General features: G+C 42.4%; 1 protein-coding gene across 1 annotated transcript in view; it reads left to right on the forward strand.

Moving 5' to 3' along the window:
* Window positions 1–24,872, forward strand: part of LOC147702831 (teneurin-2) — a 1,317,719-nt gene that overhangs the window by 1,211,245 nt on the left and 81,602 nt on the right. Inside the window, exons 23-25 of the mRNA XM_086931409.1 lie at window positions 7,694–8,568; window positions 18,029–18,204; window positions 20,838–21,073. Coding sequence (XP_086787535.1) covers window positions 7,694–8,568; window positions 18,029–18,204; window positions 20,838–21,073 — 1,287 coding nt within the window. The remainder of the gene's footprint in view (window positions 1–7,693; window positions 8,569–18,028; window positions 18,205–20,837; window positions 21,074–24,872) is intronic.

Genomic DNA, 24,872 nt, shown 5'->3' on the forward strand with positions numbered 1-24,872 from the left:
CTACCACATAATTTGGTCCTCCCTTCTACATAATTTTTAGTGGCTCTGAATATAGTCTATTAAATCAAACACAAAAGTTTATTGTGTATCTGAAGGCGCTCTCATATGGGATCGAAAAGAAAAAGGAGTCTCAGTATAACAAAATATTTGCCTAGGCCCTAAAGTCACACAGTTTGGTAAAGCCTAGAAGCCCGATTGATCCTAGGTTTTCTGGGTTCGCACTGTGCTTTCAGCCCCTGTTTCACTACTTTCTCTTTAATCCTTGGCTCACGGTTTGGCAGGCAGAAGGCATGTGGAAGCTTTTTTTTTTTTGTTTAAGAAATTTTTATTAAGCATTGAAAAGTGATACAAAAAGCATGTCATGAAAAATTAGAAAAAGTACATATGAGTATAATAATAAAAGACATCAATCCAGAGGAATTTATATATGAAAAAGAAGGGTAGAAAGAAATAGAGAAAGGAAAGAAGGAAAAAGAGAGAAAGAGGAAAGCAGAAGGGAAGGAAAGAGTAGAGGGGAGAAAGAGGAGAAAGGATAAGTAACCAAAGGGATCATGAGGGACGAGGAGCACGCGGTAGGGGAGAAGGATTAGAGGAAAGATAGGAAGTGAAGGGAAGCCATAACAAATTGGATTTAATTTTCAAAGGAACAGAGGTGGAGGAAGCAATAGAAATTCTGTGTTCATCACAAATATAATTCCACCATGTGTGGACCGAGAGTTTTGAATTGTCTTTCCAACACGATAAAATAACTTTAAATGCAAGTGCAATAAATAGGTCGAACAATTTGGCAGAAGAGGGTGTAACAATATTAATATCTTCAGATAAAGAACCTAAAAATATGCGTAAAAAAGATAATTGGGAGGAAAGAGATAACATTTTCATATATATATTCCAAACATCAGTCCAAAAAGATAAAACAGGGGAACATTCGTATAGTTGGTGTTGTAGAGTACCTGTAACTTTGGAACAAGACCAACATAAAGGAGAAGAGGTTGGAGAAAATTTATGAATAGTAACCGGGGTAATAACAACTCTATGATATATAAAAAGTAAGGATTGGGTAATGCGTGCAGCAACGGAGACTTTGAAAATCCTGGACCATAAACGATCCCACAATGCAATGTCAAGGGAGACATCAAGATCGGTCTCCCAAGCAGTCTCTACTTTAGATTTAGAGAGAACAGAAGAATTGGACAGTAAAAGTGAATATACAAGAGCAGCTTTAGGGAGTTGAGTAGAAAAGAGAGGATAAAGTGGAGTGACAGGAGTGAAGGAAGAAAAAGATTCGGAGGAAGAAGGTAAAGAGGATAAGTGAGATTGAATAGCAGATGTTATAATAGAATATTCAGAGAGAAATGAGGAAGGTAAATTAAACATGTTTTGTAATACTGGAAAAGAAATAAGAGAGGAATCAAGGAAAAACTGATGTACAAACATTATATCTTTTTCTTTCCAGTGTTTAAAATAGAACGATTTACCTTTATATCTAAGAAATTTGTTGTACCAAACTATAGAGGATAAAAAACATTGCAGAGGGGAAAGAGTAGAGGAAAAAACATTTTGCAATATAGATTGGGAATGCTTCAAAATGGGATATTTGGATATAAAGGTACAATTTGACATAAAAGTAATATGTTGAAAGGAGAAATCTTTTAAAAGAGAGCGTTCCAGAAGAACCCACTTAGGGACAGGAGTATCAAGGAAGTTGTAAGCCAAGGAGAAGGATTGTTTGATCAAAAAGGCAGAGTGGTATGAGCCAAAATCAGGGAAACGAACACCACCTTCATTTTTAGGTCGGATCAACTTATGTAAACCAATGCGGGGATGCTTATTATTCCACAAAAAATTTGTGCATACAGAATTAATACAAGAAAAATAGGATTTAGGAATTTTGAAAGGGAGCATAGAAACTGTATACAAAACATGAGGGGTAATCATCATTTTGATGGTGTCCAGTCTACCCCACCAAGATAGAAATAAGGGGGACCAAATCTGCATAAGGGATTGAATTTTACTAGTCAACGAATCAAAGGTTATTTTAAGGGTATCTTTTAGAGAGGAAGAAAACCATATACCAAGGTACTTAATTTTAGATGGGCACTATGCAAAATCAGTATTATTAAACATGTATTGAAAACACAGTGAGTTAAGGGGTAGAACTTCCGTTTTGGATAAATTAAGCTTATATCCTGATATGGAGGAATACAACTGAACTTCATTTAAAAAGGGTGGAAGGGAGGATTCGGGATTGGACATGTAAATGAGGACATCATCAGCATACGCTGACAATTTAGTTTCGACAGAGGAAAATTTTATACCAGTGATATCAGGGTTGGAACGAATGCGCTGTAGAAAGGGCTCAAGACATAAAATAAATAATAAAGGGGAAAGGGGACAACCTTGTCTCGTGCCTCTGGTCAAAGAAAAGAACCTGGAAAATTGGTTGTTAACAAAAATACTGGCACGAGGGGATGAATAAAGGAGTTTAACTAAGGATATAAAATTTGGGCCAAAACCAAACCAATTAAGGGTGCAGAACATATGTTGCCAATTAATACGATCAAAAGCTTTTTCAGCATCCAGGGAAAGGGCTGCCAACGGGGTTTTGACATTTTTACTGTGAGCAAGGACATTGGAAAAAAGACGAGCATTATCAGCAGCGAGTCTACCCTTAACAAAACCCACCTGGTCTGTGTTGATTAAGCGAGGGATAATGGAGTCAAGGCGAGAGGCAAGGATTTTAGCAAAAATGTTACAATCATAATTAATTAAGGATATGGGGTGGTAATTTTTACATTGGGAATGATCCTTATCAGGTTTTGGGATAATTACAATGAGAGCATCCAAAAAGGACCCAGAGGCTTTAGCTTCCAAAATAAAAGAGTTAAATAACTGAAGGAGTTTAGGGGCAAAAAAGGAATGGAAGGAGGAATAAAATTCAACTGGCAGACCATCAGGGCCAGGGGCTTTTGATTTTTTGAGAGAATGAATGGCCGTGGTGATTTACTAGAGAGTAATTTCACGTTCCAAGTGAGAAAAGTCAACGGGGAGTGAAGGAGGGGAAGGAAGTCCTTCAAAAAATGTTGTTAAGTTTGCATCAGAGGGGTGAGTGTCATCTGTATATAGGGCTTGGTAATAGTTGTGAAATACTTCAGCAATGTCTTCATCGGAGGTAACTAGTTTATTGAGTGAATCATTAAAAATTGGCCGACAGCTTTGCGTTCAGACTTGATTTTCAAATAATTGGCCAACATTTTCCCTGCTTTGTTCTGGCCACCATGAAATTTGGATTTTATTTTAAGGAGGGTGTGAAAGGCTTCATTAGTGATAATTTTATTAAGTGTTGTTTTGGCAAGAATCTAGTCCTGAAGGGCAGAAGGGGATTTGGAGGTGAAATATATGTGTTCGAGAGTTTTAATCTGTTTAAGTTGATCCTCATACTTTTGCTTATTGAGCTTCTTTTTTGCAGAAACATAGGAAATCGTAAAAGCTCGAAAAGAAGCTTTAAAAGCATCCCAGGTGTTAGGAATGGAGGTATCAGCGGGGTTATTAAAGGAAAAGTATTCATTAAAAAACTCAGTAAATTTTTTCATGAAAGTGGCATCAGATAAAAGAAAAGAATTAAATTTCCAACAACTAAATTTAGAGGGGCTAAGGGAAAGATCAAGGGTAGTATATACAGGAGCATGGTCGGAGATAAAAATAGAACCAATAACAGATTTTTGAATGGAGGGAAGAAGAGACTTACTAATCATTATATAATCAATTCTCGAACGTGTGTGATGGACATTAGAAAAAAAAGAATATTCCAATAAATCAGGGTTACACACTTTCCACGAATCATATAAAGGACGTGAGGCAATGGCAGATTGAAAACTCTTATGAGATTTGTTAGGCTGAAATTTACTCAAAGACAACCGATCTGAAAAAGGGTCTAAACATTGGTTAAAATCACCAGCTACTATAAAATCAGGGCAATCTATAGATGCAATGAGCAATTTGATGTCTTTCCAAAATTTGGGATCTGGACGAACAGGGCCATATATATTCAATAAAACCATCGTCTTGTTGTGTATAACAACCTTTGCCATTGCCCAACGACCTTCATCATCATTTTGAGAGGAAATAATTTGAACATTTAAAGCCTTATGGAATAATATAGCAACCCCTCCTTTTTTGTTAACGGCAGGAGAAAACACAACCTGACCCACCCAATGTCTCTTAAGCCTAAGGGATTCAATGTCAGAGCAATGCGTTTCCTGAAGGAAAACAACCTGTGAATGAAATTTGACAGGGTGACCAAGACCTCGAACATTCCAAGAGACAAAATTTCACATGTTGGGAGGAGGGGAGGATGGGTGACAAATGGAGGCGACACATGGCGAGGAGATCACTACAGAAGGGGAGACAACAAATAACAGTTAAACAGTGGATTCGTAGGTCGCTCACTTTAAGAAAGCGAACAAGAGTCAAAAAATGAGGAAACAATAATCGGACAATTAGAGAAAACAGTAGAGGCCACTTAGGAAGAAGAAAGCAAAGAAAAAGAGAGAAAAGAGAAAGAGAAGAAAGATACGTAAATAGAGAAAGGGAACAGATCAAGGCACAAAGGCTTGATCTGAGAAGAAGACAGTAACCAAAACATGTGAGACGAGGGTACACCAGAGAGAGGACATGTCCCACGAGCACACAGGATACGGACATTATGAAAAGGAAAAACACAAGGATGTAAGGTAAGTATTAAACGAAGATAGAGAAGGAAGATAAATTAAGAAAAGTTAGATAGAATAGAATAATGGTTGTAAAAAGAGAAAACAAAGAAAGACATAAAGCATTAGCTAGCAGTGTCCATGGTGGAAGGCGAGACACTTAGCAGATAGTCGCGAAGTTTCTGTGGATCATCATAGGATCTGGTACGACCATTATGTGTGATCTTGCAAAAGCAGGGATGTAGAATTCCATACTGAATGCTGAGTTGTCTCGTCATAGGACGAAGGTTCAGGAATTCCTTACGTCGAGCATTTGTAGCAGAAGAGAGATCCTGGGAAATGAAAATGTTATGACCAGACCACTGGAGACGACGTTTGGCCCTGACGGCCTTCAATACAGCCATTAACTCTGTGAACTCCAAGAATAACATGATGATGCCACGTGGTTTGGAGGCATTGGAGTTGAGGCGGCCAAGACGGTGTGCTCGTTGGATGTTGAGAGGGTGTGACGATGGTTGGAGTTCCAAAAGTTCCTGGAGAAATTTCCGAATAAAAGAGACCATGTCAGCCCCTTCCAAATTTTCCGGAACACCATAAACACATAGGTTATTTCATCTATTGCGATTTTCCAAATCCTCGGTGTGAAGTTTGAGCTTGTGGATCTCTTGTTCCAATAATGGAATCCTAGTTGAGAGGTCTTGGACATCGCTGACTCGTTGTTCTAAATTCAAAACTTTATTTTCCATAACCACCCAGCGCTCCTCAATCTGCTGAAGTTTAGCATTGGTAGCAGACATAAAAGGTTGAAGACCACGCACCTCTTCAAGGATGGAGTCCAGTACAGGATTAGTCGAAGAGTTAATGGGGGAGGGCGGGTCATTTTTAGGCCTTTTGGGCTTGGTTCCGGTCTACGACAACTTCGGCGAAGTAGAGACATTCGCCATGGTGCAGGATACCAGAAGGAGATATGTCCAATAAACTTGTAGATTATGAACCAGATTGGAGATGCACAAAGATGATAGGGGCACACAATGTGGCAAATATAGGACGATGAAAAAAAAAGAATCGCCAAGTAACGCACTATTGGTCAGTGCGAAGACAACAAAAGGCCACACAGCACCGTAGAGGAGGCATCAACATGGACAAGGTGGTATAACACAGCGTTGATATAAAGTGCCAGGCCAGAGGAATAAAAGCCGAGACACAATAAGGCTGGTATATACAGAGTAATGAGAAAATGCAGGAGGCGGATGATTATGGGGAGCCAGGAGAGCAAGTGTACTGAAAAGACGATGAGGGAGTCACCACAATGCCCTTATGTAGGAGTAGAAAACATCACATTCAGGAGATTCAAAATGGTGGCAGTTATTACCTCAGAGGAGCTGTTGCGCATTAGACTCAAAAAGGCAAAGTACATAAAGTAGAAAGAAACTCTGAGCAGTCATTAACGAGAGCAGTACCATAATGTTGTGTCCAGAACAAGCTAATGCCGGAACGGAAGGGGGATTAAAGAAGGTGCGAAGAGAAACATTCACGTCGGCGGCAAACAAAATGGCGGCCGTTCGTGATACGATGTCAGAGAAAAATTACTGTTGAGAATTGTCGGTGAAATTGCGGTCGTGGAGGCTCGAAAAGCGCTCCATTGTAGGCTGTCCACCTTCTGACACTGCTGTTTACCAAAAAAGCCGTCCAAAAAACGGCAGGAAGGGTCCTCACGGCATCCGCGGATCAGTCCGTAGCGGAGCTCACGGGAAAGACGTCCTCTGCAGATGGCGCGCAAGCCACGCCCCTGCATGTGGAAGCTTAGCATGTTTTCAGCTACAGGCAGCCATGGTCGGCAGTAGGAGTTCCTGTAGGGCGTTGACGTGTGGAGGGGGAGGAGCACAGTGGGAGGTCTTAATGTGTGGATTACGGAGTTTAACAGGTAAGTAAACATATAAATAAATAAAACGAATTTTGTTGCGCGCACTGCATCACCAAATGCGATGCAGTGCGCGCAACGAAATTCCTTTTATTTATTTATATGTTTACTTACCTGTTAAACTCCTCCATCCATACATTACTACCCTCCACCCGGCTCCTCCCACGTCACCGCCCTGCAGGAACTCCTACTGCCGACCGCGGCTGGCTACAGGGTCAGAGAGGACCACAAGCTGGACTAGAGCAAGGCGTCTTGCTCGAGCTTTTTGTGGCTCTACTGTGGGATGACTGCCTGTTAGAGTAAAAGGCAATTTAGTCTCAAATTGTATCAGGAGAGATGTCTACACTTTCTTATAATGTTTACCTAATGTACTCAACCTAGATACATTTGCCTACCATATTATACGGCATTTCTTAAAATTCTAAGATGTTGACGTAGCATTTTAAATTTTGCATCACTCCCGTATAAACAGCCGCGGCCCATGGAGGGAGTTCCCTGGGGCAGAAAGGCGGGGTGTGGGAGGGGCAGGGTGGGGGGTACTAAACACCGGAACATGGATAATGTGATGTACGTAAACAATGTAATAAATAAATCAAATTTCGTAGCGCGCCCTGCATCGCATTTTGAGGTGCAGGGCGCACTACAAAATTAGTTTCATTTATTAAATTGTTTACTTACCTTACATTATCCATATTCCGGTGTTTAGCACCCCCCCCCGCCCCTCCTCTGCCCCGCCTTTCTGCCCCACGGAACTCCCTCCACGGGCCGCGGCTGCGCATAAAGATGTGTTTTACTAATGATGGGTCCCATGCTCTCATTTTAATAAACATACAATAATGTTTCCACCAGTTACAACCATCATATTCACTATCCTATGCTGACTGAATATACCTTTGCGCAATTACAAATCGATTTGTATTGGGATAAGGGAGAGTACTGTCATACTAAACTATAATTTACAGCTATGTTACAGGTTAATCTAAGGTTTGTGTTGCTTTGTAGGTAAAATTAATGACATATGCATAAAGCAGATGTTTGTAACAGTATGTCATATGTTTTGCAGGTTCGAATGGAATGGCCGACTGATCTTGCGGTAAACCCCATGGACAACTCACTTTACGTTTTAGAGAACAATGTCATACTACGCATAACAGAAAACCATCAAGTGAGCATCATCGCTGGGCGCCCCATGCACTGCCAGGTCCCGGGCATAGACTATTCCCTTAGCAAGCTAGCCATTCACTCTGCTCTTGAGTCCGCGAGCGCCATCTCCATCTCACACACGGGCATCCTTTACATTGCGGAAACAAATGAGAAGAAAATCAACCGGCTGCGCCAAGTCACAACCAATGGGGAGATCTCGCTTCTCGCCGGGGCAGCCTCCGACTGCAACTGCAAGGATGATGTCAACTGTAACTGCTATGCCGGGGATGATGGATATGCGACAGATGCCTTCTTGAATGCTCCATCATCTCTGGCTGTAGCTCCCGATGGCACAGTCTACATTGCTGATCTGGGCAATATTCGTATCCGTGCCATCATGCAAAACAGGCCCCTCCTCAATGCTTTTAACCAATATGAGGTCGCATCTCCTGGGGAGCAAGAGTTGTATGTCTTCAATCTGAATGGAGTTCACCAGTATACCCTAAGCCTTGTAACCGGGGAATACTTGTACAATTTCACCTACAGCGTCGACAATGATATCATCGAGATGGTGGACAACAGTGGCAACTCCTTAAAAATACGCAGGGACGCCAACGGCACCCCACGCCACTTACTCATGCCCGATAACCAGATTGTGACTCTTATAATTGGTAGCAATGGTGGTCTAAAGGCGGTCTCCACCCAGAATTTGGATCTGGCTTTGATGGCTTATGATGGGACTAGTGGCCTTTTAACTACAAAAAGTGATGAAACAGGCTGGACAACATTTTATGAGTAAGATATACATTTTTATGTGTTTTGACTATGCTATGTCCTTCTAATGTGATTCCTGGAATGTTACACACATGGTTGAAGTGCATTTATCATCATATTTATTTGTAATTCCTTCACTCCATTTAATTGAGATAAAGTGACACCTGCCAGGTTGTTTTTAGGCCTCTTTCACTCTCCAGTGACATGTATAGGCACAGTAAGTGGATCCCTCAAATGTCAGCTTAACTTTTTTACCCGATTTAATTTATTGTATGCCTTCTTTCCTCATCGGTAGCATCATTCATGTTTTAGGCTTTTTTGCCTGCTCCCCCACATTTTCTTGCTGCTTTTATATTTCGGGATCCCTTGCAAATTTGCATGCACCGCCATTAAGATAATGTCTAATTACCCAAACCCCTAAGGGTGGTCATTCTTTCCATTACTTGCCTCGGAGAGCTGGAAGTGGGGCTCTGTCAGCTGAGGGGTTGCAGCTATTGTCAGTTAGCAAGATGCGAGTCCAGATACCAGGAGTGCCAGCTCAGACTTTCATCCTCTGAACCTGATTAATAGTGCTTTGTTAAATTGGGCAATTATTGCGGCACTTAGCAACAGCAAAACCGTGGCAGCAAGCGCTATGTTAAAAGCAATTTATAATTCTCAAATTACATGCAGGCATCTTAGAGGTTTTTTCAGTAGGCTTCTACAAAGTGTTATACAGATGTTTAATGAACACTATGAATAATGTAAGAATCCTTTCTAACATAATGACCAAACTAAAACTGAACAATGCATTGTGATTTGCATAATTGAAAAGTGGAGGGCGGGGTTTGGTCAGCCTGCAATCACTGAAGGGGGTCAAACAGGAAACGCGTAGCTCCAGGGTGCAAAGCAGACATTCATGTCTGCTCTGAGGTATTTCAGGATGTTAGCATGACAGTTTCACATACTGGCCACAGGTCACATCTGGCAGGAGCAATAAATGAGCTATGTCTTTCTCCTGGAAACATGAGAGTGAGTCACACCTAATCCTGGAGTAGGGCACAAATAGCTGTAGAAAAGGGTTTGGAAATCAGTCCGAGCAAGGTAAGTGTAGTCAGACCTAAGGCAGGTGTTACTCAAAGAAAGATCTTTGCGAACTAGAGCCAAGAATATGGAATGCAGAAACAGCATGGAATCTCAGTGAAGTCAAACAAGGAGACAATGTTGTGCTACGATAACGGCATTGATTGGAAGGTGGCGTCCAAAAATGATGAAAAAAGTGTGTCGCGATACCCGGAGCAGCCTTTTACATGTGCGAGCTGGGCCCATGCCAGGGCGCAGTCCTTTAAAGTGGAGAAGCACAATTTGCATTGCTTAAAAAACACTGGGCAATATTTATGGAATATGTGTCACCTTGCTGCACGGCCCTGCGTCAGAGTGACAGGGACGGAATGTGCCATAATTGTCCAATACGGCACATTCCGTTTCTTTACCCCTAAGCTGCCTCCATTTTGGCAGCCTAACGCTATTGCAGGTAAGGTGCAAGGGCGCCTGTGTTGTAAGCAGATTTGTATTTGTGCTGGAAGGGACACCTTTATGCATAAAAACAATCCTAACAAGCTTTTTCCTATGTGTGAGGAAAATATTAGTTGAAATAAAGATATTTCTCCTCATTACACTTCTCCTGGGGAGGCGTATCTTTTTGCCACAACCCCAGGTTTACAAGGTCTTGTAAATCTGGGAATGCATCAAAAACCATGCGATTTACGTGGGAACGCCAGCCACGGTCCGTGCAGGTAACAGTAGTGGGGCCGGGTGGGGGGGATTTCGAGTGACGATGCAAAGGCAAAATGTAATAAATAATTAATTTTCCCTCTGCACCATCCCTTGAAATCCCCCCCATACGGCACCCACTGCTGTTACCTGCAAGGATGGCGGCTGGCGAACGCCCACCCCAACTTCCATGGAACGCCTCCCTTGTGTGGAATAAGCCAACGCAGCGATTTACCTCACTATAGATTTTGAAAGCCATTCAAAGCCACGCAAGTTGGCTTTGCGAGGCTTTTAAATCTGACTTAGAGGGTTGCATCATGCATGTACCATGCAGCGTGGTGCAAGCATGATGCAAAGCTCTCTCATAAATATGCACCACTGTTTCTTGAGACTGGTGGTGATGTCTGATTTTTGGCTGCTTTCCTTTTCATGGCTCTTTTTTCTCCCACTCCCTCGCATTCCCTCATCCTTCCCATTTTTTTAAACTCACATTTAAAGAGAGCGAATGGGAGACAACTTTGGTTCCACTCAGCGCGCCATCAGCGCAAAGGCCAGCTGGCGAAGTCTCAGCACCGCTGCCAACAATTGCTTATTTCTGAGCAGTGTGGTGGGACTGACCGTGGCTTAAAATCAATTTAAGGATAGGCAGCTGTATTCTTAGTTAAAATGTCCGGACTGCGTTTCTGAATGAAAAGGTCCTTTCCCTCTATTGAGGTACAGCTGAGACTGAGGCCACCTGCTGGTTGTTTGGTAGAATTGCTTCGATCTGACGATAGATCATGTTCATTGCTCTGAAATTGAAACGCAGGACGATTATACCTGGAAGAAGCACCTCCATTCTGGCGACACTTCGTAAATGACTAATTAGGTATTATACTGGTGCGTGCCAGCTATGCAGATCATTAAACATGACGATACAATAACTGTGACATCACGGTAAGTACAAACTATTCGACACAGGTCATGATGCCAGCGCTTGTCACCAATGTGATTTAAAGTCCGATTAATATCATAATTATTTGACATACTACCGTGGCTCTCCTGCATATAAAGAGTGCTCAGACTCTACCCTTACTACATTTATGATTTCACAGTGGTAGTGATAGCTGTAATCTGAAAGTGGAGAGAGCCAGGCACTGCTATTTGTAAATTTCTGTGGAAAGGTAGAAGATTTGTAGGTGCTCTCAGGTGTCGCCCATCACTCTGGGCGAGTGTGAATAAATCGAAATGAGTGTGGCCAATGGATCATTGGAAACATCCCTGAGGCACTCAATATGATATCGTTCAAAGCAATTAACTAGGCGGTCTTGATTCTTTATCCATATAGTTCATTTTATTCCATCATTGGTATTAATTTCATATCCATATGACGTGATATTTCCCAAATGAGTCTTTCACTTTCACAAATGAAACATTTTATAATCCGCTCCAATGCATTTCGGGCCACCGCCCTTCATCGGGGAGCATAATGAGTTGTGATTCAAAATCTTTCGGGCGCCGGGTGCCATCCTCCTCACTGTACTGCAGTTTCTTGAAATGTTTTTATGCGAAACCCCCGTAAATTAGAATCATTACCCCCCCCCCCCGAATTTTTCACATTATTTCTATTAAATTTACAATGTTTAAATATGTCTAAACATATTTAAGGTTTGCATTTAAGTTCAGTTACCCCTTTTAAAAATGCAACCATATACATGATTGCCAAACATTGTAGTTTGGTCAAAACACTGCTATCAGAATGATCCTTCTCTTGGCCATAGCTTGTGTAGGCTTCTGGGACCTAGGCCCACATGCAGTGACAAGGACGACACAGACACCTATAATTAGTACATGCAACTGGCTCTGGTCACGTGCGGCTGGCCCCTTTTATTGGCAGGTGCCACATCACTTGTGATGCCTGTGCTGGATGTGTGTGGGGTTAGTGGAGACCAGCTCTCTGGGATTGGCTGAATACAGTGACGTGTCCACAAGGACTCTACATCCCTTCCAAACTTTATTAAAAAAATCAAACGAGTCCGACCTGTTAAATAAACAACAAAATACCACTGAGTCTCTCACTCTCTTCGGGCAGACTGTGGGACAGTACAGGAGAAGTGCAGCTGGGAGCACCTAGGCGCCACAGCTCGCATCCGTAATTTAACAAGATGACTCTGGGCACGAACACAGTGGAGCTGGAGTCCGGATCCCTCGTCAGCAGGTCCATGGGGTTACAATCCACTTATGTGATGTTATTCGGTCCCGCCTGCTCTCATGGTGTTGGAGTTGACGTTAACAGCTCAAACTTGGGGGTGCATCAGGAGCTCTAGTGGAGTCTGCTATAGAGGTTTCTATTGAAGTGCCCTGGTCCTTGAAAGTCAAAACTGCAAAGGATGGGATTACAGTGATGGTGTTGGGATGTCTTCCTCTGAGGCCTGGTGCCTCCGGGTACCTGTCAGTGGAGCAGCTTCGGAATCATCTCTCGTACGGGGATTCCTTAGTGCGGAGACTTCCTTGAGGTCCTATTCACTGGGTTGCACTGGGACCACATATGCATGTGGGGTGTGCAGAGCCACTGCAGGACCGCCGACTGGGCCACATGCGAGTTGCTCGTGCAACCACAAGTGCCGATGATGCCATGGTCTGGTGTACTCTCGTCATCAGGACTCAGGTGCATGCTGGGTCTAACAGACAATAGGAGCTCCTCGTCGGTCTCCTGATGGTTCACAGAGGTACGGCTCCACTCTGATGGTGAGAAGCTCCTTAGGTCTTCAGGGTGATGCACGTGGCAATGATGATGTTGTTACCAGTTGACAACCTGTACGACAGGTGGTGATGACTTGCTTGGAGTGAGGATGACTGGAGGGACATCACAGCCAAGTAACTTGTTACATCGTTGGTGTGGTTCTTCTTCTTCTTTGGCATGTGCGACTGCTAGCAGCAATGCCATTTTCCTCGAGCAGCCGCTGTCTGGAAACGGATGGTCACACTGGGAAGCATGAAGCAGAGATGCAGTTCGCGCTTGCTGGCAGCTTACTTTTAGTTATCCAGCAGACCTGTCACCGGGATGCTGTTTCACCTCAGTGGCTAGTTTGTGTCTGTGGGTGCACTCTCTGGTAGTGGCAGGAGTCCTTGGTCTTGTCACATTTCTTCATTTCACCTGTGAACCTGTGGTTTTTGAGATATTCAGTGTGACAGGTCTGCCACACACCTTCCTCTCCTCTTCAATTCTCCTTCATTGATATGGTGCCATGCCACGATCCCCTCTTCTTTTGACCACGTCTGATCATACGCACTCTTCTCTTACCCTTTTCCTGTTCTCTCACGGTGCTGTGGCAAATGACTGTAAGGGCCTGAAGACTGGATGCCGTCGAGCTCACTGGCTGAGTGGCTAGCCTTATGCTTGCCCTGTCCTACATCCGTTGACTTAGACTCAGGCTACACGTACCCCCTCAGAAATTGCAGAGCTGCTGCCAGCGTACACACGCAAGATTAGACCCACTCGTCGCCATGGTAGGGTTTTGGGCCTTAGGTCCGCATGCAGTAACAAGGATGACACAGACACCTATATGTAGTTAATGCAACAGGCCCAGGGCATCTGTGGCTAGCCCCCTTGAGTGGCAGGCATAATGTCACTCATGACACGTGTACTGGATGGGTGTGGGGTGAGTTGAGCCCTCACGGAGCAGCTGAATACAGTGACCTGTCCAGAAGGACTCTACAGCTTGGCACCCCCTAGGGTATGGCCACCCCGCCTGATCAAGTAAAGCCCCCAGCAGGCCCACCAACCAGTTTGAAGAACTCCAATGTATGCTCTACGGAGTGGAAGGAAATGTGAGATAAAAATTACATTTTTAGATAAATAGATGAAGAGTGAAGATTAACGGATATCTCTCACGTTTAATTTGAAAACTGTGGGAGAAAAGAGAAGAAAATTTGCGTATGGTGCATTTAGTGTTTTTATTGTCTATGTCAGTTTTTGGGCATTTGTATTCAATGGCACATTAAGGATGCTACATGCGGCTAGTACAAATGCTATATGTTATTTTATTTGTACTTGATAATCGAATATGTATCCCTTAAAGCCTGGCTTTAAATCCTCTCAGAACACTGCTGACAGGATCCATCAGGGAGACGAGACACACAGACAACAAGAATGTGCATTTTTTTTTACGAAAAACTATGGCTGCCCCATCCCGTCTTTACGCTTAGTGTATACGTTTCAGGCGGTGCTTCATGCGTATTAAGGGTCCTGTGGCAGGCACAGTCACTCAGTTTTGTGGATCAGAACTTATTTTCTTCATCAAAATTTCACTCAGAGCTAGAGAGAGAAAATCAGAAAATTAGAAAAAAGGAGGAAACTAACGATGGGAAAAGGTGGCAAAGGGAGAAATGAGGAAGAAGAAGAGCCCAGAAGAGGGAGCTAAAGAGACAAGAAGTAAAGGATGGTGGAAGAGAAGTGGTTATAAATACAAAAGAGTCTGGAAATTCAACAATCAGGTATTTGGCAGTGACATGCACTCATAAATGTAAATGTATGTGTCTTGTAAAGCGCACTGCTGCCCTGAGGCGTCGTGGCGCTGTAGACCGCTGGGGAACCCGTCCTGGCTATCCCTGTGAGATGGTCCCTACTGGGTATCTCCAAGGTGAAACCAGGCATCACCGGCAAATGTGGGGGGGCCGTTGTAGAGATGAGGCAAGCTAATGCCCAGAGTTGCCGAGTGTGATCCCTGGTTAGAGTAGGCACCAAGGTGAGAATTATCGAGTCCGCTGACCCTGGTCCACGACCCTGCCGCGTTGGGAATTGAATCCTGGTCCCGGGCCGTTCTCTGATTCCGGGTCTGCCGCCTCTAACCAGTGAGCCCCACCACTCCACATTCGGGCAAATTAAATAGAGGTTTGTGGGAGCCAATAAATAACTAAAATGGTAACAATAAAATGAGCTTGCACTTAGCAGCACCACATTATTTCAAGCATCTCTGGAGTTCCGTGGCATTTTGCCGGTCAGTGCCTATGGCCCTGTGAAGTTATGGTCCTTTTTAGTGACATACAACAAGTGGTTGGTGTTTTTCCAAAAGGTGTCCCGCCAATTCTTTAAATGTATTCAAAATGTCGTAATCATTATGAATTTCACAAACTTTGCAAGGTTCCCAAATACAGAGAGCTGAACAAAAACTCTGCTGTCCTCCTGCAAAAAAACTACATTTAAGGGTGAAGTTTAGAACCGTGTATTTTACTGCTACAGGTAATGACATTATTTATCCACTGTCCTGCTTACCAATGTATTCTTAGAGTTGTAATATATTTTCTGAAATGAAAGCCTGCATATTTAATTTTCAATAAACGCATTCGGACTCATAATCTTTGTGCAAAGAACACTATACCACTTGCAGTTTGTATAGAGCCCACATCACAGCTGTGACGCTCAACATCCTGTCAATCTGGTAAAATCACTTAATCTCCCCTTGTCTAATAAAATTAATGTGTACGTCTGTAGTGCAACTGGTGCTCGTGTAAAGCGCTCGAATACCTTCAGGTCAAGTTCGCGCTATATAGAACTTCTAAAAAAAAATTTAAACAAACAAGAGCATTGAGGGAGAAGAAGTATTGTGAAATGAAGCTCAATTTAATTCAGACATCAATGAAGCAAAGCAGCATCTGACTGGAACAGAAAATAGGCCCAGGCACCAAAATATTTGCAGCCCCTATTTATGAATCAGATATCTAAAAAAGTGATCCATGTTTGCAAATTGGGGCAGTTTGAATCTGTAAAGACATGCTGTATACGTGTTTTGTGAGGCAAGGAGGCTGCAAGAATTTGAGCTTGCTACAGGCATTGTTTGTGGTAACATTAGGGGCATCAACAAAACGAGTCCACCGGGCCATCAAACAGGCCCACAACCAGCCAAAACATCACAACCCACACACTCCCTTGTCAGACCAGCCCAACGGGCACTGCCTAATTGGCCAGTCCGATCCTGAAGCGAAGCCCTTGAAATCCAGAGATGAAAAGAGTGAGTTTGTTTAGGTATTGAAAGCAACTCTGAACATCATGGTGCAGGTTCCAGGCAAAGCAGAGGTGAAAGAGATGTCCGGAACATGCCATTTGGTATGTATGAATCTACTATCATGCAATTCAGGCCTCATTTTGAGAAGAGACAGCAGATCCAGGTATGCAAAGCTAAGGGCACTGATGATTTTAAAAATATACATTCTCAGCTCCCATCTTTGCAAGAGTGAAGAACCGCAATGTTGCAGAGTAGACATTGAATGTAGATCATTGCATTCTGAGAAACCCTTTGCAATTACTGTACAAATTCCTGGCCTGTCTTACCAACTGCTAATATGAGAACCTTCTGATGTTTGCACATTGCTGTCCCTGGTTTTCGCACAGTGCTTGAACTCAAAAAAAATATTCTTGCAGATAAAGAATCTTAGGCTCTGCTTGATGTGATTTTCCAAAATATATATTTTCCCATCAAGTGTGACTGGTTCCTGTTCAACCACTTAGTCGTTTTTTTCACAGCTCCTCTAGCCTAATTATCGGCATCTATTCTTTATGACATCCAAGTACATTTCATTATTAGTACTTTGATTATTTTCGAAGGCACTTTGTATGTAATGTATTTTCATATGCATGGAATTTGGGTTGTATGCAGGGTTCAATGATTCACTGTGGCAACACAATCTCCCAGTTTTTTCAAGATAATTTAGTCTCAGAAATCTGATTTTTGAGGAACTGATGCTCCCATAAGAAATTAAGTCTGAACAATGTTCTTACATGGGCAAAATCTTATCAAATTTTCAAATCTTGTATTACATGAAGTACAGTAGAATTGTGGTCAGGAGACATGTTTTCTTGAATCATTGAAATAGTGTCCTACTGGTATTCTGTATGATTTTTAAGCACAAAGTGTCCTGTTGCATTTCATTTTCACAAACAATACTGCCAAGTACATTTCACAAAATGTTGCAAAAAATCAGTTTGCTCACATTTAATGCATATCTATATGAAAATGTTTTCAGATCTGTTAGTTTGTGGCTCTGTCAATATGCAAGTGTGTGTGTGTCACTCTGCCTATATACACAAATAATTATGCTTGTGCATGCATATTTACTAAAAAAAATTAATCACAGCGTGAAATGAGCTAAAATAAAAGTAAGGAACATTTATAAAATTATGCATTAATTTTACGTGGTCCATTTCACAAGTTACTCTCCTATGGTTCCCTTCTAACGGCAGTCACTTGTTTTCAACAAGCACTGGTAAAACCTATGGGTATAGTGTTAGCCACCAGTCATTTGGTTTAGTCATGTTTGTTTTGTCATGGTTTTGTGTAAAACTTTATTGTTGAGAAAATATTAGCCCTCAACCAATCTTAAAAAAACATTGTCTAAAATCAAAAAAATGTTTTTTCATCTCACAAGGCATACATTGCCATATTTGAAGTACATGGCACTCAACCAAGTTACTGTGGGTGAATGTGCTCTCCGTCAAGGGGCTGATAGCTTGCCTTTACTCACAGGGAAGATAACCAATGACTGAAATGGGCTGGCCCGTTACCTCATGCTCTATGGCATAATGGGTGAAAGAAATGTGAATGGCACAATAACAGACCAAAGGATGAAGAGGGCTGTCTGAAACACCCTTCTGGGCAATAATATTATATGTATAGGTTTAGTAAAACTAATATCAAACCTAAAAAGGTGCAGCTCTGAGGACCATGTTGCTCTTTTTGTCTTGAACTTTTAGCTATGACAATGAAGGACGCCTGACCAATGTGACCCGCCCAACCGGGGTGGTAACAAGTCTACACCGAGAAATGGAGAAATCCATCACCATAGATATTGAGAACTCCAACAGGGACGATGACGTCACTGTGATCACCAATCTATCCTCGGTAGAGGCTTCTTATACTGTGGTTCAAGGTATGTGCTCCATCAGATTGCACGTTAAAATAACAGTGTCACAAATGTATGAGCTTTTTGTTTTAAATGAATTGTTGTGTTTCCTAGCAAAGTAATCTTTCATGATTCGCCTATGCAAGAACTCCAGAAACAGTTAATGTTTGCAAACTACAGGAGGATTCATGTATATGATAATGTGAGCAACGTCTCCATAAGCGCTTGACTTCTTGGCAATGTTCAATCATGGAGACTGAGGGAAAGAGTTGCCTGGAAAGATGCAAAGACAGAGGCATGAGAGCAGGGGAAGCCGCCAGAAAAGGCTGATGGGGGCAGCTTTTCCTGTGAAGCCATAGTTAATAAGCTCCTTGTTTGACAATGGCCATAAAACTCTTTTCTGTAGAGCTTTACGTCATGGACAATTAATGCTTTTTTATTTCGTTTTGTTAGTTCCAACTTTGCATTCTATTGTAAAAGCTTCAATTCTATTCACAAAGTGGCAACTGGTTTCTGGAAGGCTGTGATTGTCAAATTAGTGGTGGTCACCTGTTTTTACATAAGTGGTATTTTATACATTGTTCAGAAGAATAACATGTCAGTTTTCAGATAGGAATTAAATAGCCTTTCATTTGATTGACTTTCTGAGAATGGAGATAACGATTAGGCTAATAGAAGAAATAAAACAGGGAATAGGCTTCAAGGGTGAATTGTATTCATGTAAAAGAGACCCACAATGACTTTGTCTAAAAACAGTAGAAATACTGTATCGTGTGTTCGTTTACTCCGCAGTCAGCCAGGACTAGTTTTGTGTCATTTAATTCGTCATTCACTAAACAGGAGCGCACACAGTTTTATTATAGGCCTCAAGTGTACTGGCATTCAGAGTTCACTGAAACACATCTTTGCATGAGTGCTGCTGCAGTGAAGTTGTGTTTAACTCTTTATTTCTTTGTGAGTAAGGCTTCCTCTTTGATTACTAGAAGAAAATGGGGCCTTAAGTTCGGATTTAATAAAATGCAGGGTGCAGATCTACAAGAAAGTGCCGCACCGTGGCACCACAAGTCCTTTGGCTGCGCCACTTTCAAAGCACAGGAATGCAACATATTTACAATAATATGTTGCATTCCTGTGGTCTCCCTGCGCTGGCGCACAAACACCTGCGATGTACCGGCACAGGCACCCTTGCACCAGGATGCATACATCATGGGGTGATTTTTTTGTGCAGGAAAGGGCTCCTTCCTGCACAAAAACAATCACTACAGGCATTTTCCTCTTTCAATGTGTGCTGTAGAATGCAGCACGCATTGAAAGAGGAAAAAAACAAGAAGGAATGAAAACATTTCTCCTCGCTGCGCCTCGCTATGCCACCCCTAGGGTGGCGTAGCATACTGACGCATTTCCAGGTTTACAATTCCTCGTAAATCTGGAAATGTGTCTGGTTCCATGGGTGTTGCATGGGAACACCCACATCAACACCGATGGAACGCCCCTTTCACGCAAAGTGCTGCATGTAAAGAAGCCATATTTACAAGGACAGGAACAGCCACGCAGGGTGGCTTTTTCTGTCCTTGTAAATATGGGGCAGAGAAATGTGCTGCCAGTGATTCACAAAAAATGACGTACTGGCAGCGGAAGGGACAGAGGTTTTAGTCCGTGTAGGTAATAGTACAAGACTTGAAACGACTATGACCCTGATTCCGCGTTTGTTGAAAGTCGGGGCATTCACTGCACCTTGTAAATACAGATATCCTAGGGGAGAAACTAACTAGGTATAGTAAATGCCAGAGATTCTGCATTTCGCATGGGAAAATGAAGAATTTTATGCAAAAAAGCAATCTTAGTTTATCAATTTCTGAATATATCAGCGTTTTCTGCACATTTTCCCTGATAAATTGTGGAAGGTTTGATATTGCCAATGTATTACTTGAACGTTGCTGGGATACAGCGTTTACTGCAAAACTTGGAATTCCAGTCACTGCTCAAACTCCTGTTTGTGTAGGGATTGGAATTCTCCACCCCACTCAGACTGAGGACCTATCTGTGCAATGAATTGGAATGCATAGCATCTTTCAGTGAAAGGAAAAACATCTCTTTTTTCAGCAAGAATTACTTTTGGTGCTGAATAAAATAAGATTAAAGTGGCAGTATGATACTATACAGATTTATTAAATCGGCAGACCTCTTGCTTTGGACTCTATCATCTTAAAAGTTTCCAGATTGATGACTGACATACTGAATTACAAATGTATTCATAAAACCCCCCTATGTGCATTTGTTTCTCAAACCACCCAAAGACGTTTTGTACCACTACTAAAACACTCTTTCTAAATGTGGATTGGACAACCCTAAATTGGCACCGACATGCACTTGATGATGAAGTTGAAATGTCTGTGTTTGTTGGGGAATCTCTGTGCCACGCACTTTAATTACTACTTTCCACCTTTCTATTTACATCATTTGTTTCCCATGGCTTCTATCGTGTTCTGTTCGGCACAAGTGGAAGAAAGAGAAAAGGGACAAGCATTAGTAAAGATTAAAATGCAAGAAGTGGCCGAGTTGCAGCTGTTCACTTTATGACCACTCGTGTCTCAGAGAGGAAGGCTTTAGCCATCAATTTGGAACATAGTAATCAAACAAGTTGCTCTCTGTTGTCCTAGATCAAGTGCGCAATAGCTACCAGCTCTGCACCAACGGCACTCTGCGGGTGATGTATGCCAATGGAATGGGTATCAGCTTCCATAGTGAGCCGCACATTCTGGCTGGTACTGCAACCCCTACAATTGGGCGCCGCAACATTTCACTACCTACAGACAATGGCTTGAACTCCATCGAGTGGCGGATGAGAAAAGAGCAGACCAAAGGAAAAATAATTGTGTTTGGAAGAAAATTGAGGGTAAGATTTATATTTATATAAGATTAAAATGCCAAATAAACTCACCTTTCTATGTGCAAAATATGTTTTTTTATGACTATGAACACTCGTATATATGGCCTTTCCTCCTCTTGTGCTGAACTTTGAGGTGCTTGTCTACATTGAGCTGGTGTTCAAGAGACTGACCAGTCAGCGGTCACCATGCCTAACTCGAAAAAATTACTAGTCCATCAGATACCTCTGCTCGGACTACCAAAGTTAATTCTCGACCCACCATTCAAAATGGAAACCTTATGGGGAAGAAATATGCACTCACAAGGCTCTTCCCTTTGAAAATTATTCTCTTTGCCCCTTCCCCACGTGGTGAATATCGAAAAGGCTTAAATCCCCTGATCCCCAATGTATGCTGTAGAGTAGATTCTTCTTAATTGTACAGGTTTGTCATCCTGCTGTTTCACAGTCAAGGACTGTAATTTTCATCCCCACTTCCTCCAAGTATGTTTCTCAGAAGCTTCTGAAATGTGAAAGAGCTATACCTCAACATAAATATGTTGCATAGTTGGAAAATAAATAAAACAAGCACTGGCGTTGCCAATAGGTTTCGCATTTGGAAAGTTGGAGCTATTGGTTTTGTAAATGACATTTTATATTTATATATTGTTATTGACAATGCCAATAACGATATATAAATATAAAATGTCATTTACAAAACCAATAGCTCCAACTTTTCAAATGCGAAACCTATTGGCAACGCCAGTGCTTGTCCTGACAAGTGCCCGACTTATCTTCCAGCGTAATTTTGCTTTTCCTACAAGTGAAGTTATAAAAACATAGTCGGACTCTTGCAGGACCCTCCGGTACCCCGTCTGCCCCCCGAGGTGCAACCTGACAAGCATTTAAGTTTACCGTCCTCCTCCCACCATTTCCTTAGCAAGCCTTATTCTCAAAGACTCGCAAGCCTGTTTACTAGGTCTGCCAGTCTGCCATGCACTCTCTTCTGCGCCATCTCTCGGTACACACCTCGGCAAGCTTGTTTGTGTCTGCCCACCTACGATCGGACTGGTAAGAGCTAGTATGAGCGCCCAACATGTTCTATATCACAGAGGAGACGGCGATGCAGGCGCTTCGAGAAAAGCACAGCAACCACACATTGTTTAACTTCCGCGGGGCAACAGCAAGCACCCTCCCAATTGGCTGTCTCAATTGCATCACGTCCAACTGTACTGCATAACTATTGGCACGAGCCACAGCAGGCTTTATTTTATTTATTTATTTATTTTGTGCGTATTAATTTGTCGGAGGGATTTGAAAATATGCCGGTATGGTGTTGGGTGAACGAACCGTGGTGCCAAAGGTTACCTTACCATTCAGGTGTAAACAACTTTAAGCATGGGCAGAGGTTTCTCACTAAACTAAGTAAATACTACAAAATGCCTATGTTTTCAAGAAGATCGGTTAGACTCAATTCGTGTTTAAAAACGCTATGACTCTGATAGATAGAGGTAGGTGACAAAAAAAAATGCAGGCCACCGTCAGAGACCCGTGCTGGGGTAAACAGCCCAGGAACACGTCAGCAGGCTTGTGTGTATGCTAATTAAGCATGGGCGGAAAATCCGTTTCGCTCGCGGATTTTGCGGATTTTCGGTAAATTCGCAATCCGCGAGATTTGCGAATCTCCCGCAAAATCCGCAAATCCGCGAGCAGCGGATTTTGCTCGCACTGTTCGCACTGTTCGCGTGAGTTCGCGCCCCGCGAATAAGTGCAAAATTGCAGAAATACGATCTTAGCAAAACTGAAACTACTTACCAGGTTCAAAAGTTCAGGCTCATCATTAGTAGCCATTTCCTGTAGTGCTTCCTGAGGGGCCCCTCCAGAGTTCAGTTGCCAGTTGCAACTATTATGTGACCCTGCTCTGAACCTCAGAATAGTTACACATATGCCACAAAGGTCCTGAATTACAGCTAAGGGAGACAAGCAGGAGCCAGGCTGGAAGTTCAAATCCATTAATCAGCCCCTAATTCATTATTGTCAGTTGGGGCAGGGCAGGTGTTGTAACTAATTTTGCAACAATGAAAGCACTTAGCAAGTGCAAAAGATCACTAATCAGGAAGCAGGTGCCAGCTAAAAAAATATTCTGTGACACATTAATCAGCCCCAAATTAATTCAGGTCACTTGAGGCAGGGAATGTGTGCTTGCGTTGCCATAATAATGTACACTGACTGGACAACCAGAGGGTGCTGTGATGAAACAGAGGGTGGCATTGGTGGGCCAGAGGGTGGCATGAGTAGTCAGAGAGTGGCAGTGGTGACAGAGAGTGGCAGTGATGAAGAAGACTGTCCCAAACAGGCTGGACACGTAGAAACAACAAGTTCGCGAAACTTGCGACCCGACAGGTAAGTTCGCAATTTGCGACATTGTACAAAACCCTCGCGAACTGGCAGAAACCCGCGCAAACACAAAAAAAAAAATCCGCAAATTCGCGAGAATTCGCGGATTTTGCGGATTGCGAGTTCGCAAATCTGCAAAATTCGCGAACGCGAGATTCGCAAAATTCGCCCATGCTTAATGCTAATGCGATACTACTGACTGTTTGTTTGGGTGTTCGGAGGGGAAATGAACAGCTCAGAACCACACCGAGTGGAAACCAAAACTCGCAGGCTGTCACACAGCTCTGCACTGAAAGACCCAAGTGACCCCATTCTGGCAGATTTGTCATTCTTTTATACCGATGTTGTTAGCAAGGGCCCCTTAGACTATCTGTGTTATGCCAGCTGCGTGGGCTCTACAATCTTTCAGCGTAAAGCAATCTGTTTCAAAGCAAACATAAGACATTTTACTTAACTTCTGGCACACAACTCTGGCTTGTATGGCTTCTTTGTTTGTCTTAAACCGAATGCTACAAATGTTTTTCTTCAGCTGGCCTCGCAATGCTGCCAAATGGCCGGAGGGAAGCCGGATGGGGGCGGGAGAGCCTGGTGGGGGGGGGGGCGGGAATGCAAGCGAGGGGAGGAGAATGTGGCAGGCGGATTAGGAAGATGCGCGTGCTTGTGTGGTCACGTGACCCGCTTTTGTGCTCACGTGACTCACATGCACTGTGGAAAAACCGCAGTGGTTTGACGAGTCGATGGAGCACTTGAATTTTCGCCTATTACATTCGCAAGCGAATGATAATAGGCGAAACCTAAAAACAGTGTATTAACAATATACACATATCAAAGTAGATGAGCAGTATCAGAAGCATGAATTTTAAAGTACATTATTTTTTACCTACATTGCATATTACTAGCACATATGGCAGAGTAAGGTTGTCAGAGAGATTATTTTATTACGCTATGTCACGTCATATCACATCATATTATATTTTATTATATATTATTATATTTAAAGTACCCTCTGCTGTACATCATAAAAATATTGTGAATCTTCCAGGGGTACCATCACTGTATAGAGGATCCATAGAGGTTTCATGTCCCTTATACGGTCATGTCACTGGAGACAACTTGTAATATTCTGTTAACATATGGAAGAAATATTTTATACCTTAGAATACATGTTCACACCAATAGCTTTTTCCAACATGCTTATAAACTTGATCTCTTTATTCTTCTTATAAAGCAACATGTTTACAAATGTGCAGAATATTTTTGGAATCCACAGAACAAAATTACATTTATCAATATACAGAGGATAATTTGTTGCAAAAACATATAATACGCAGTTCAATGTAAGTCCCTTTCAAAAATAGCTATAATTTAGATTCCTCCTTTCCTTAAAAAAAATACCCTGAAAAAATGAATATGCTTGCAAAAATTGCTACGT

This window comes from Lissotriton vulgaris, chromosome 7 (genome assembly GCF_964263255.1).
Source record: "Lissotriton vulgaris chromosome 7, aLisVul1.2, whole genome shotgun sequence".
In the NCBI taxonomy this organism is placed as follows: Eukaryota; Metazoa; Chordata; class Amphibia; order Caudata; family Salamandridae; genus Lissotriton; species Lissotriton vulgaris.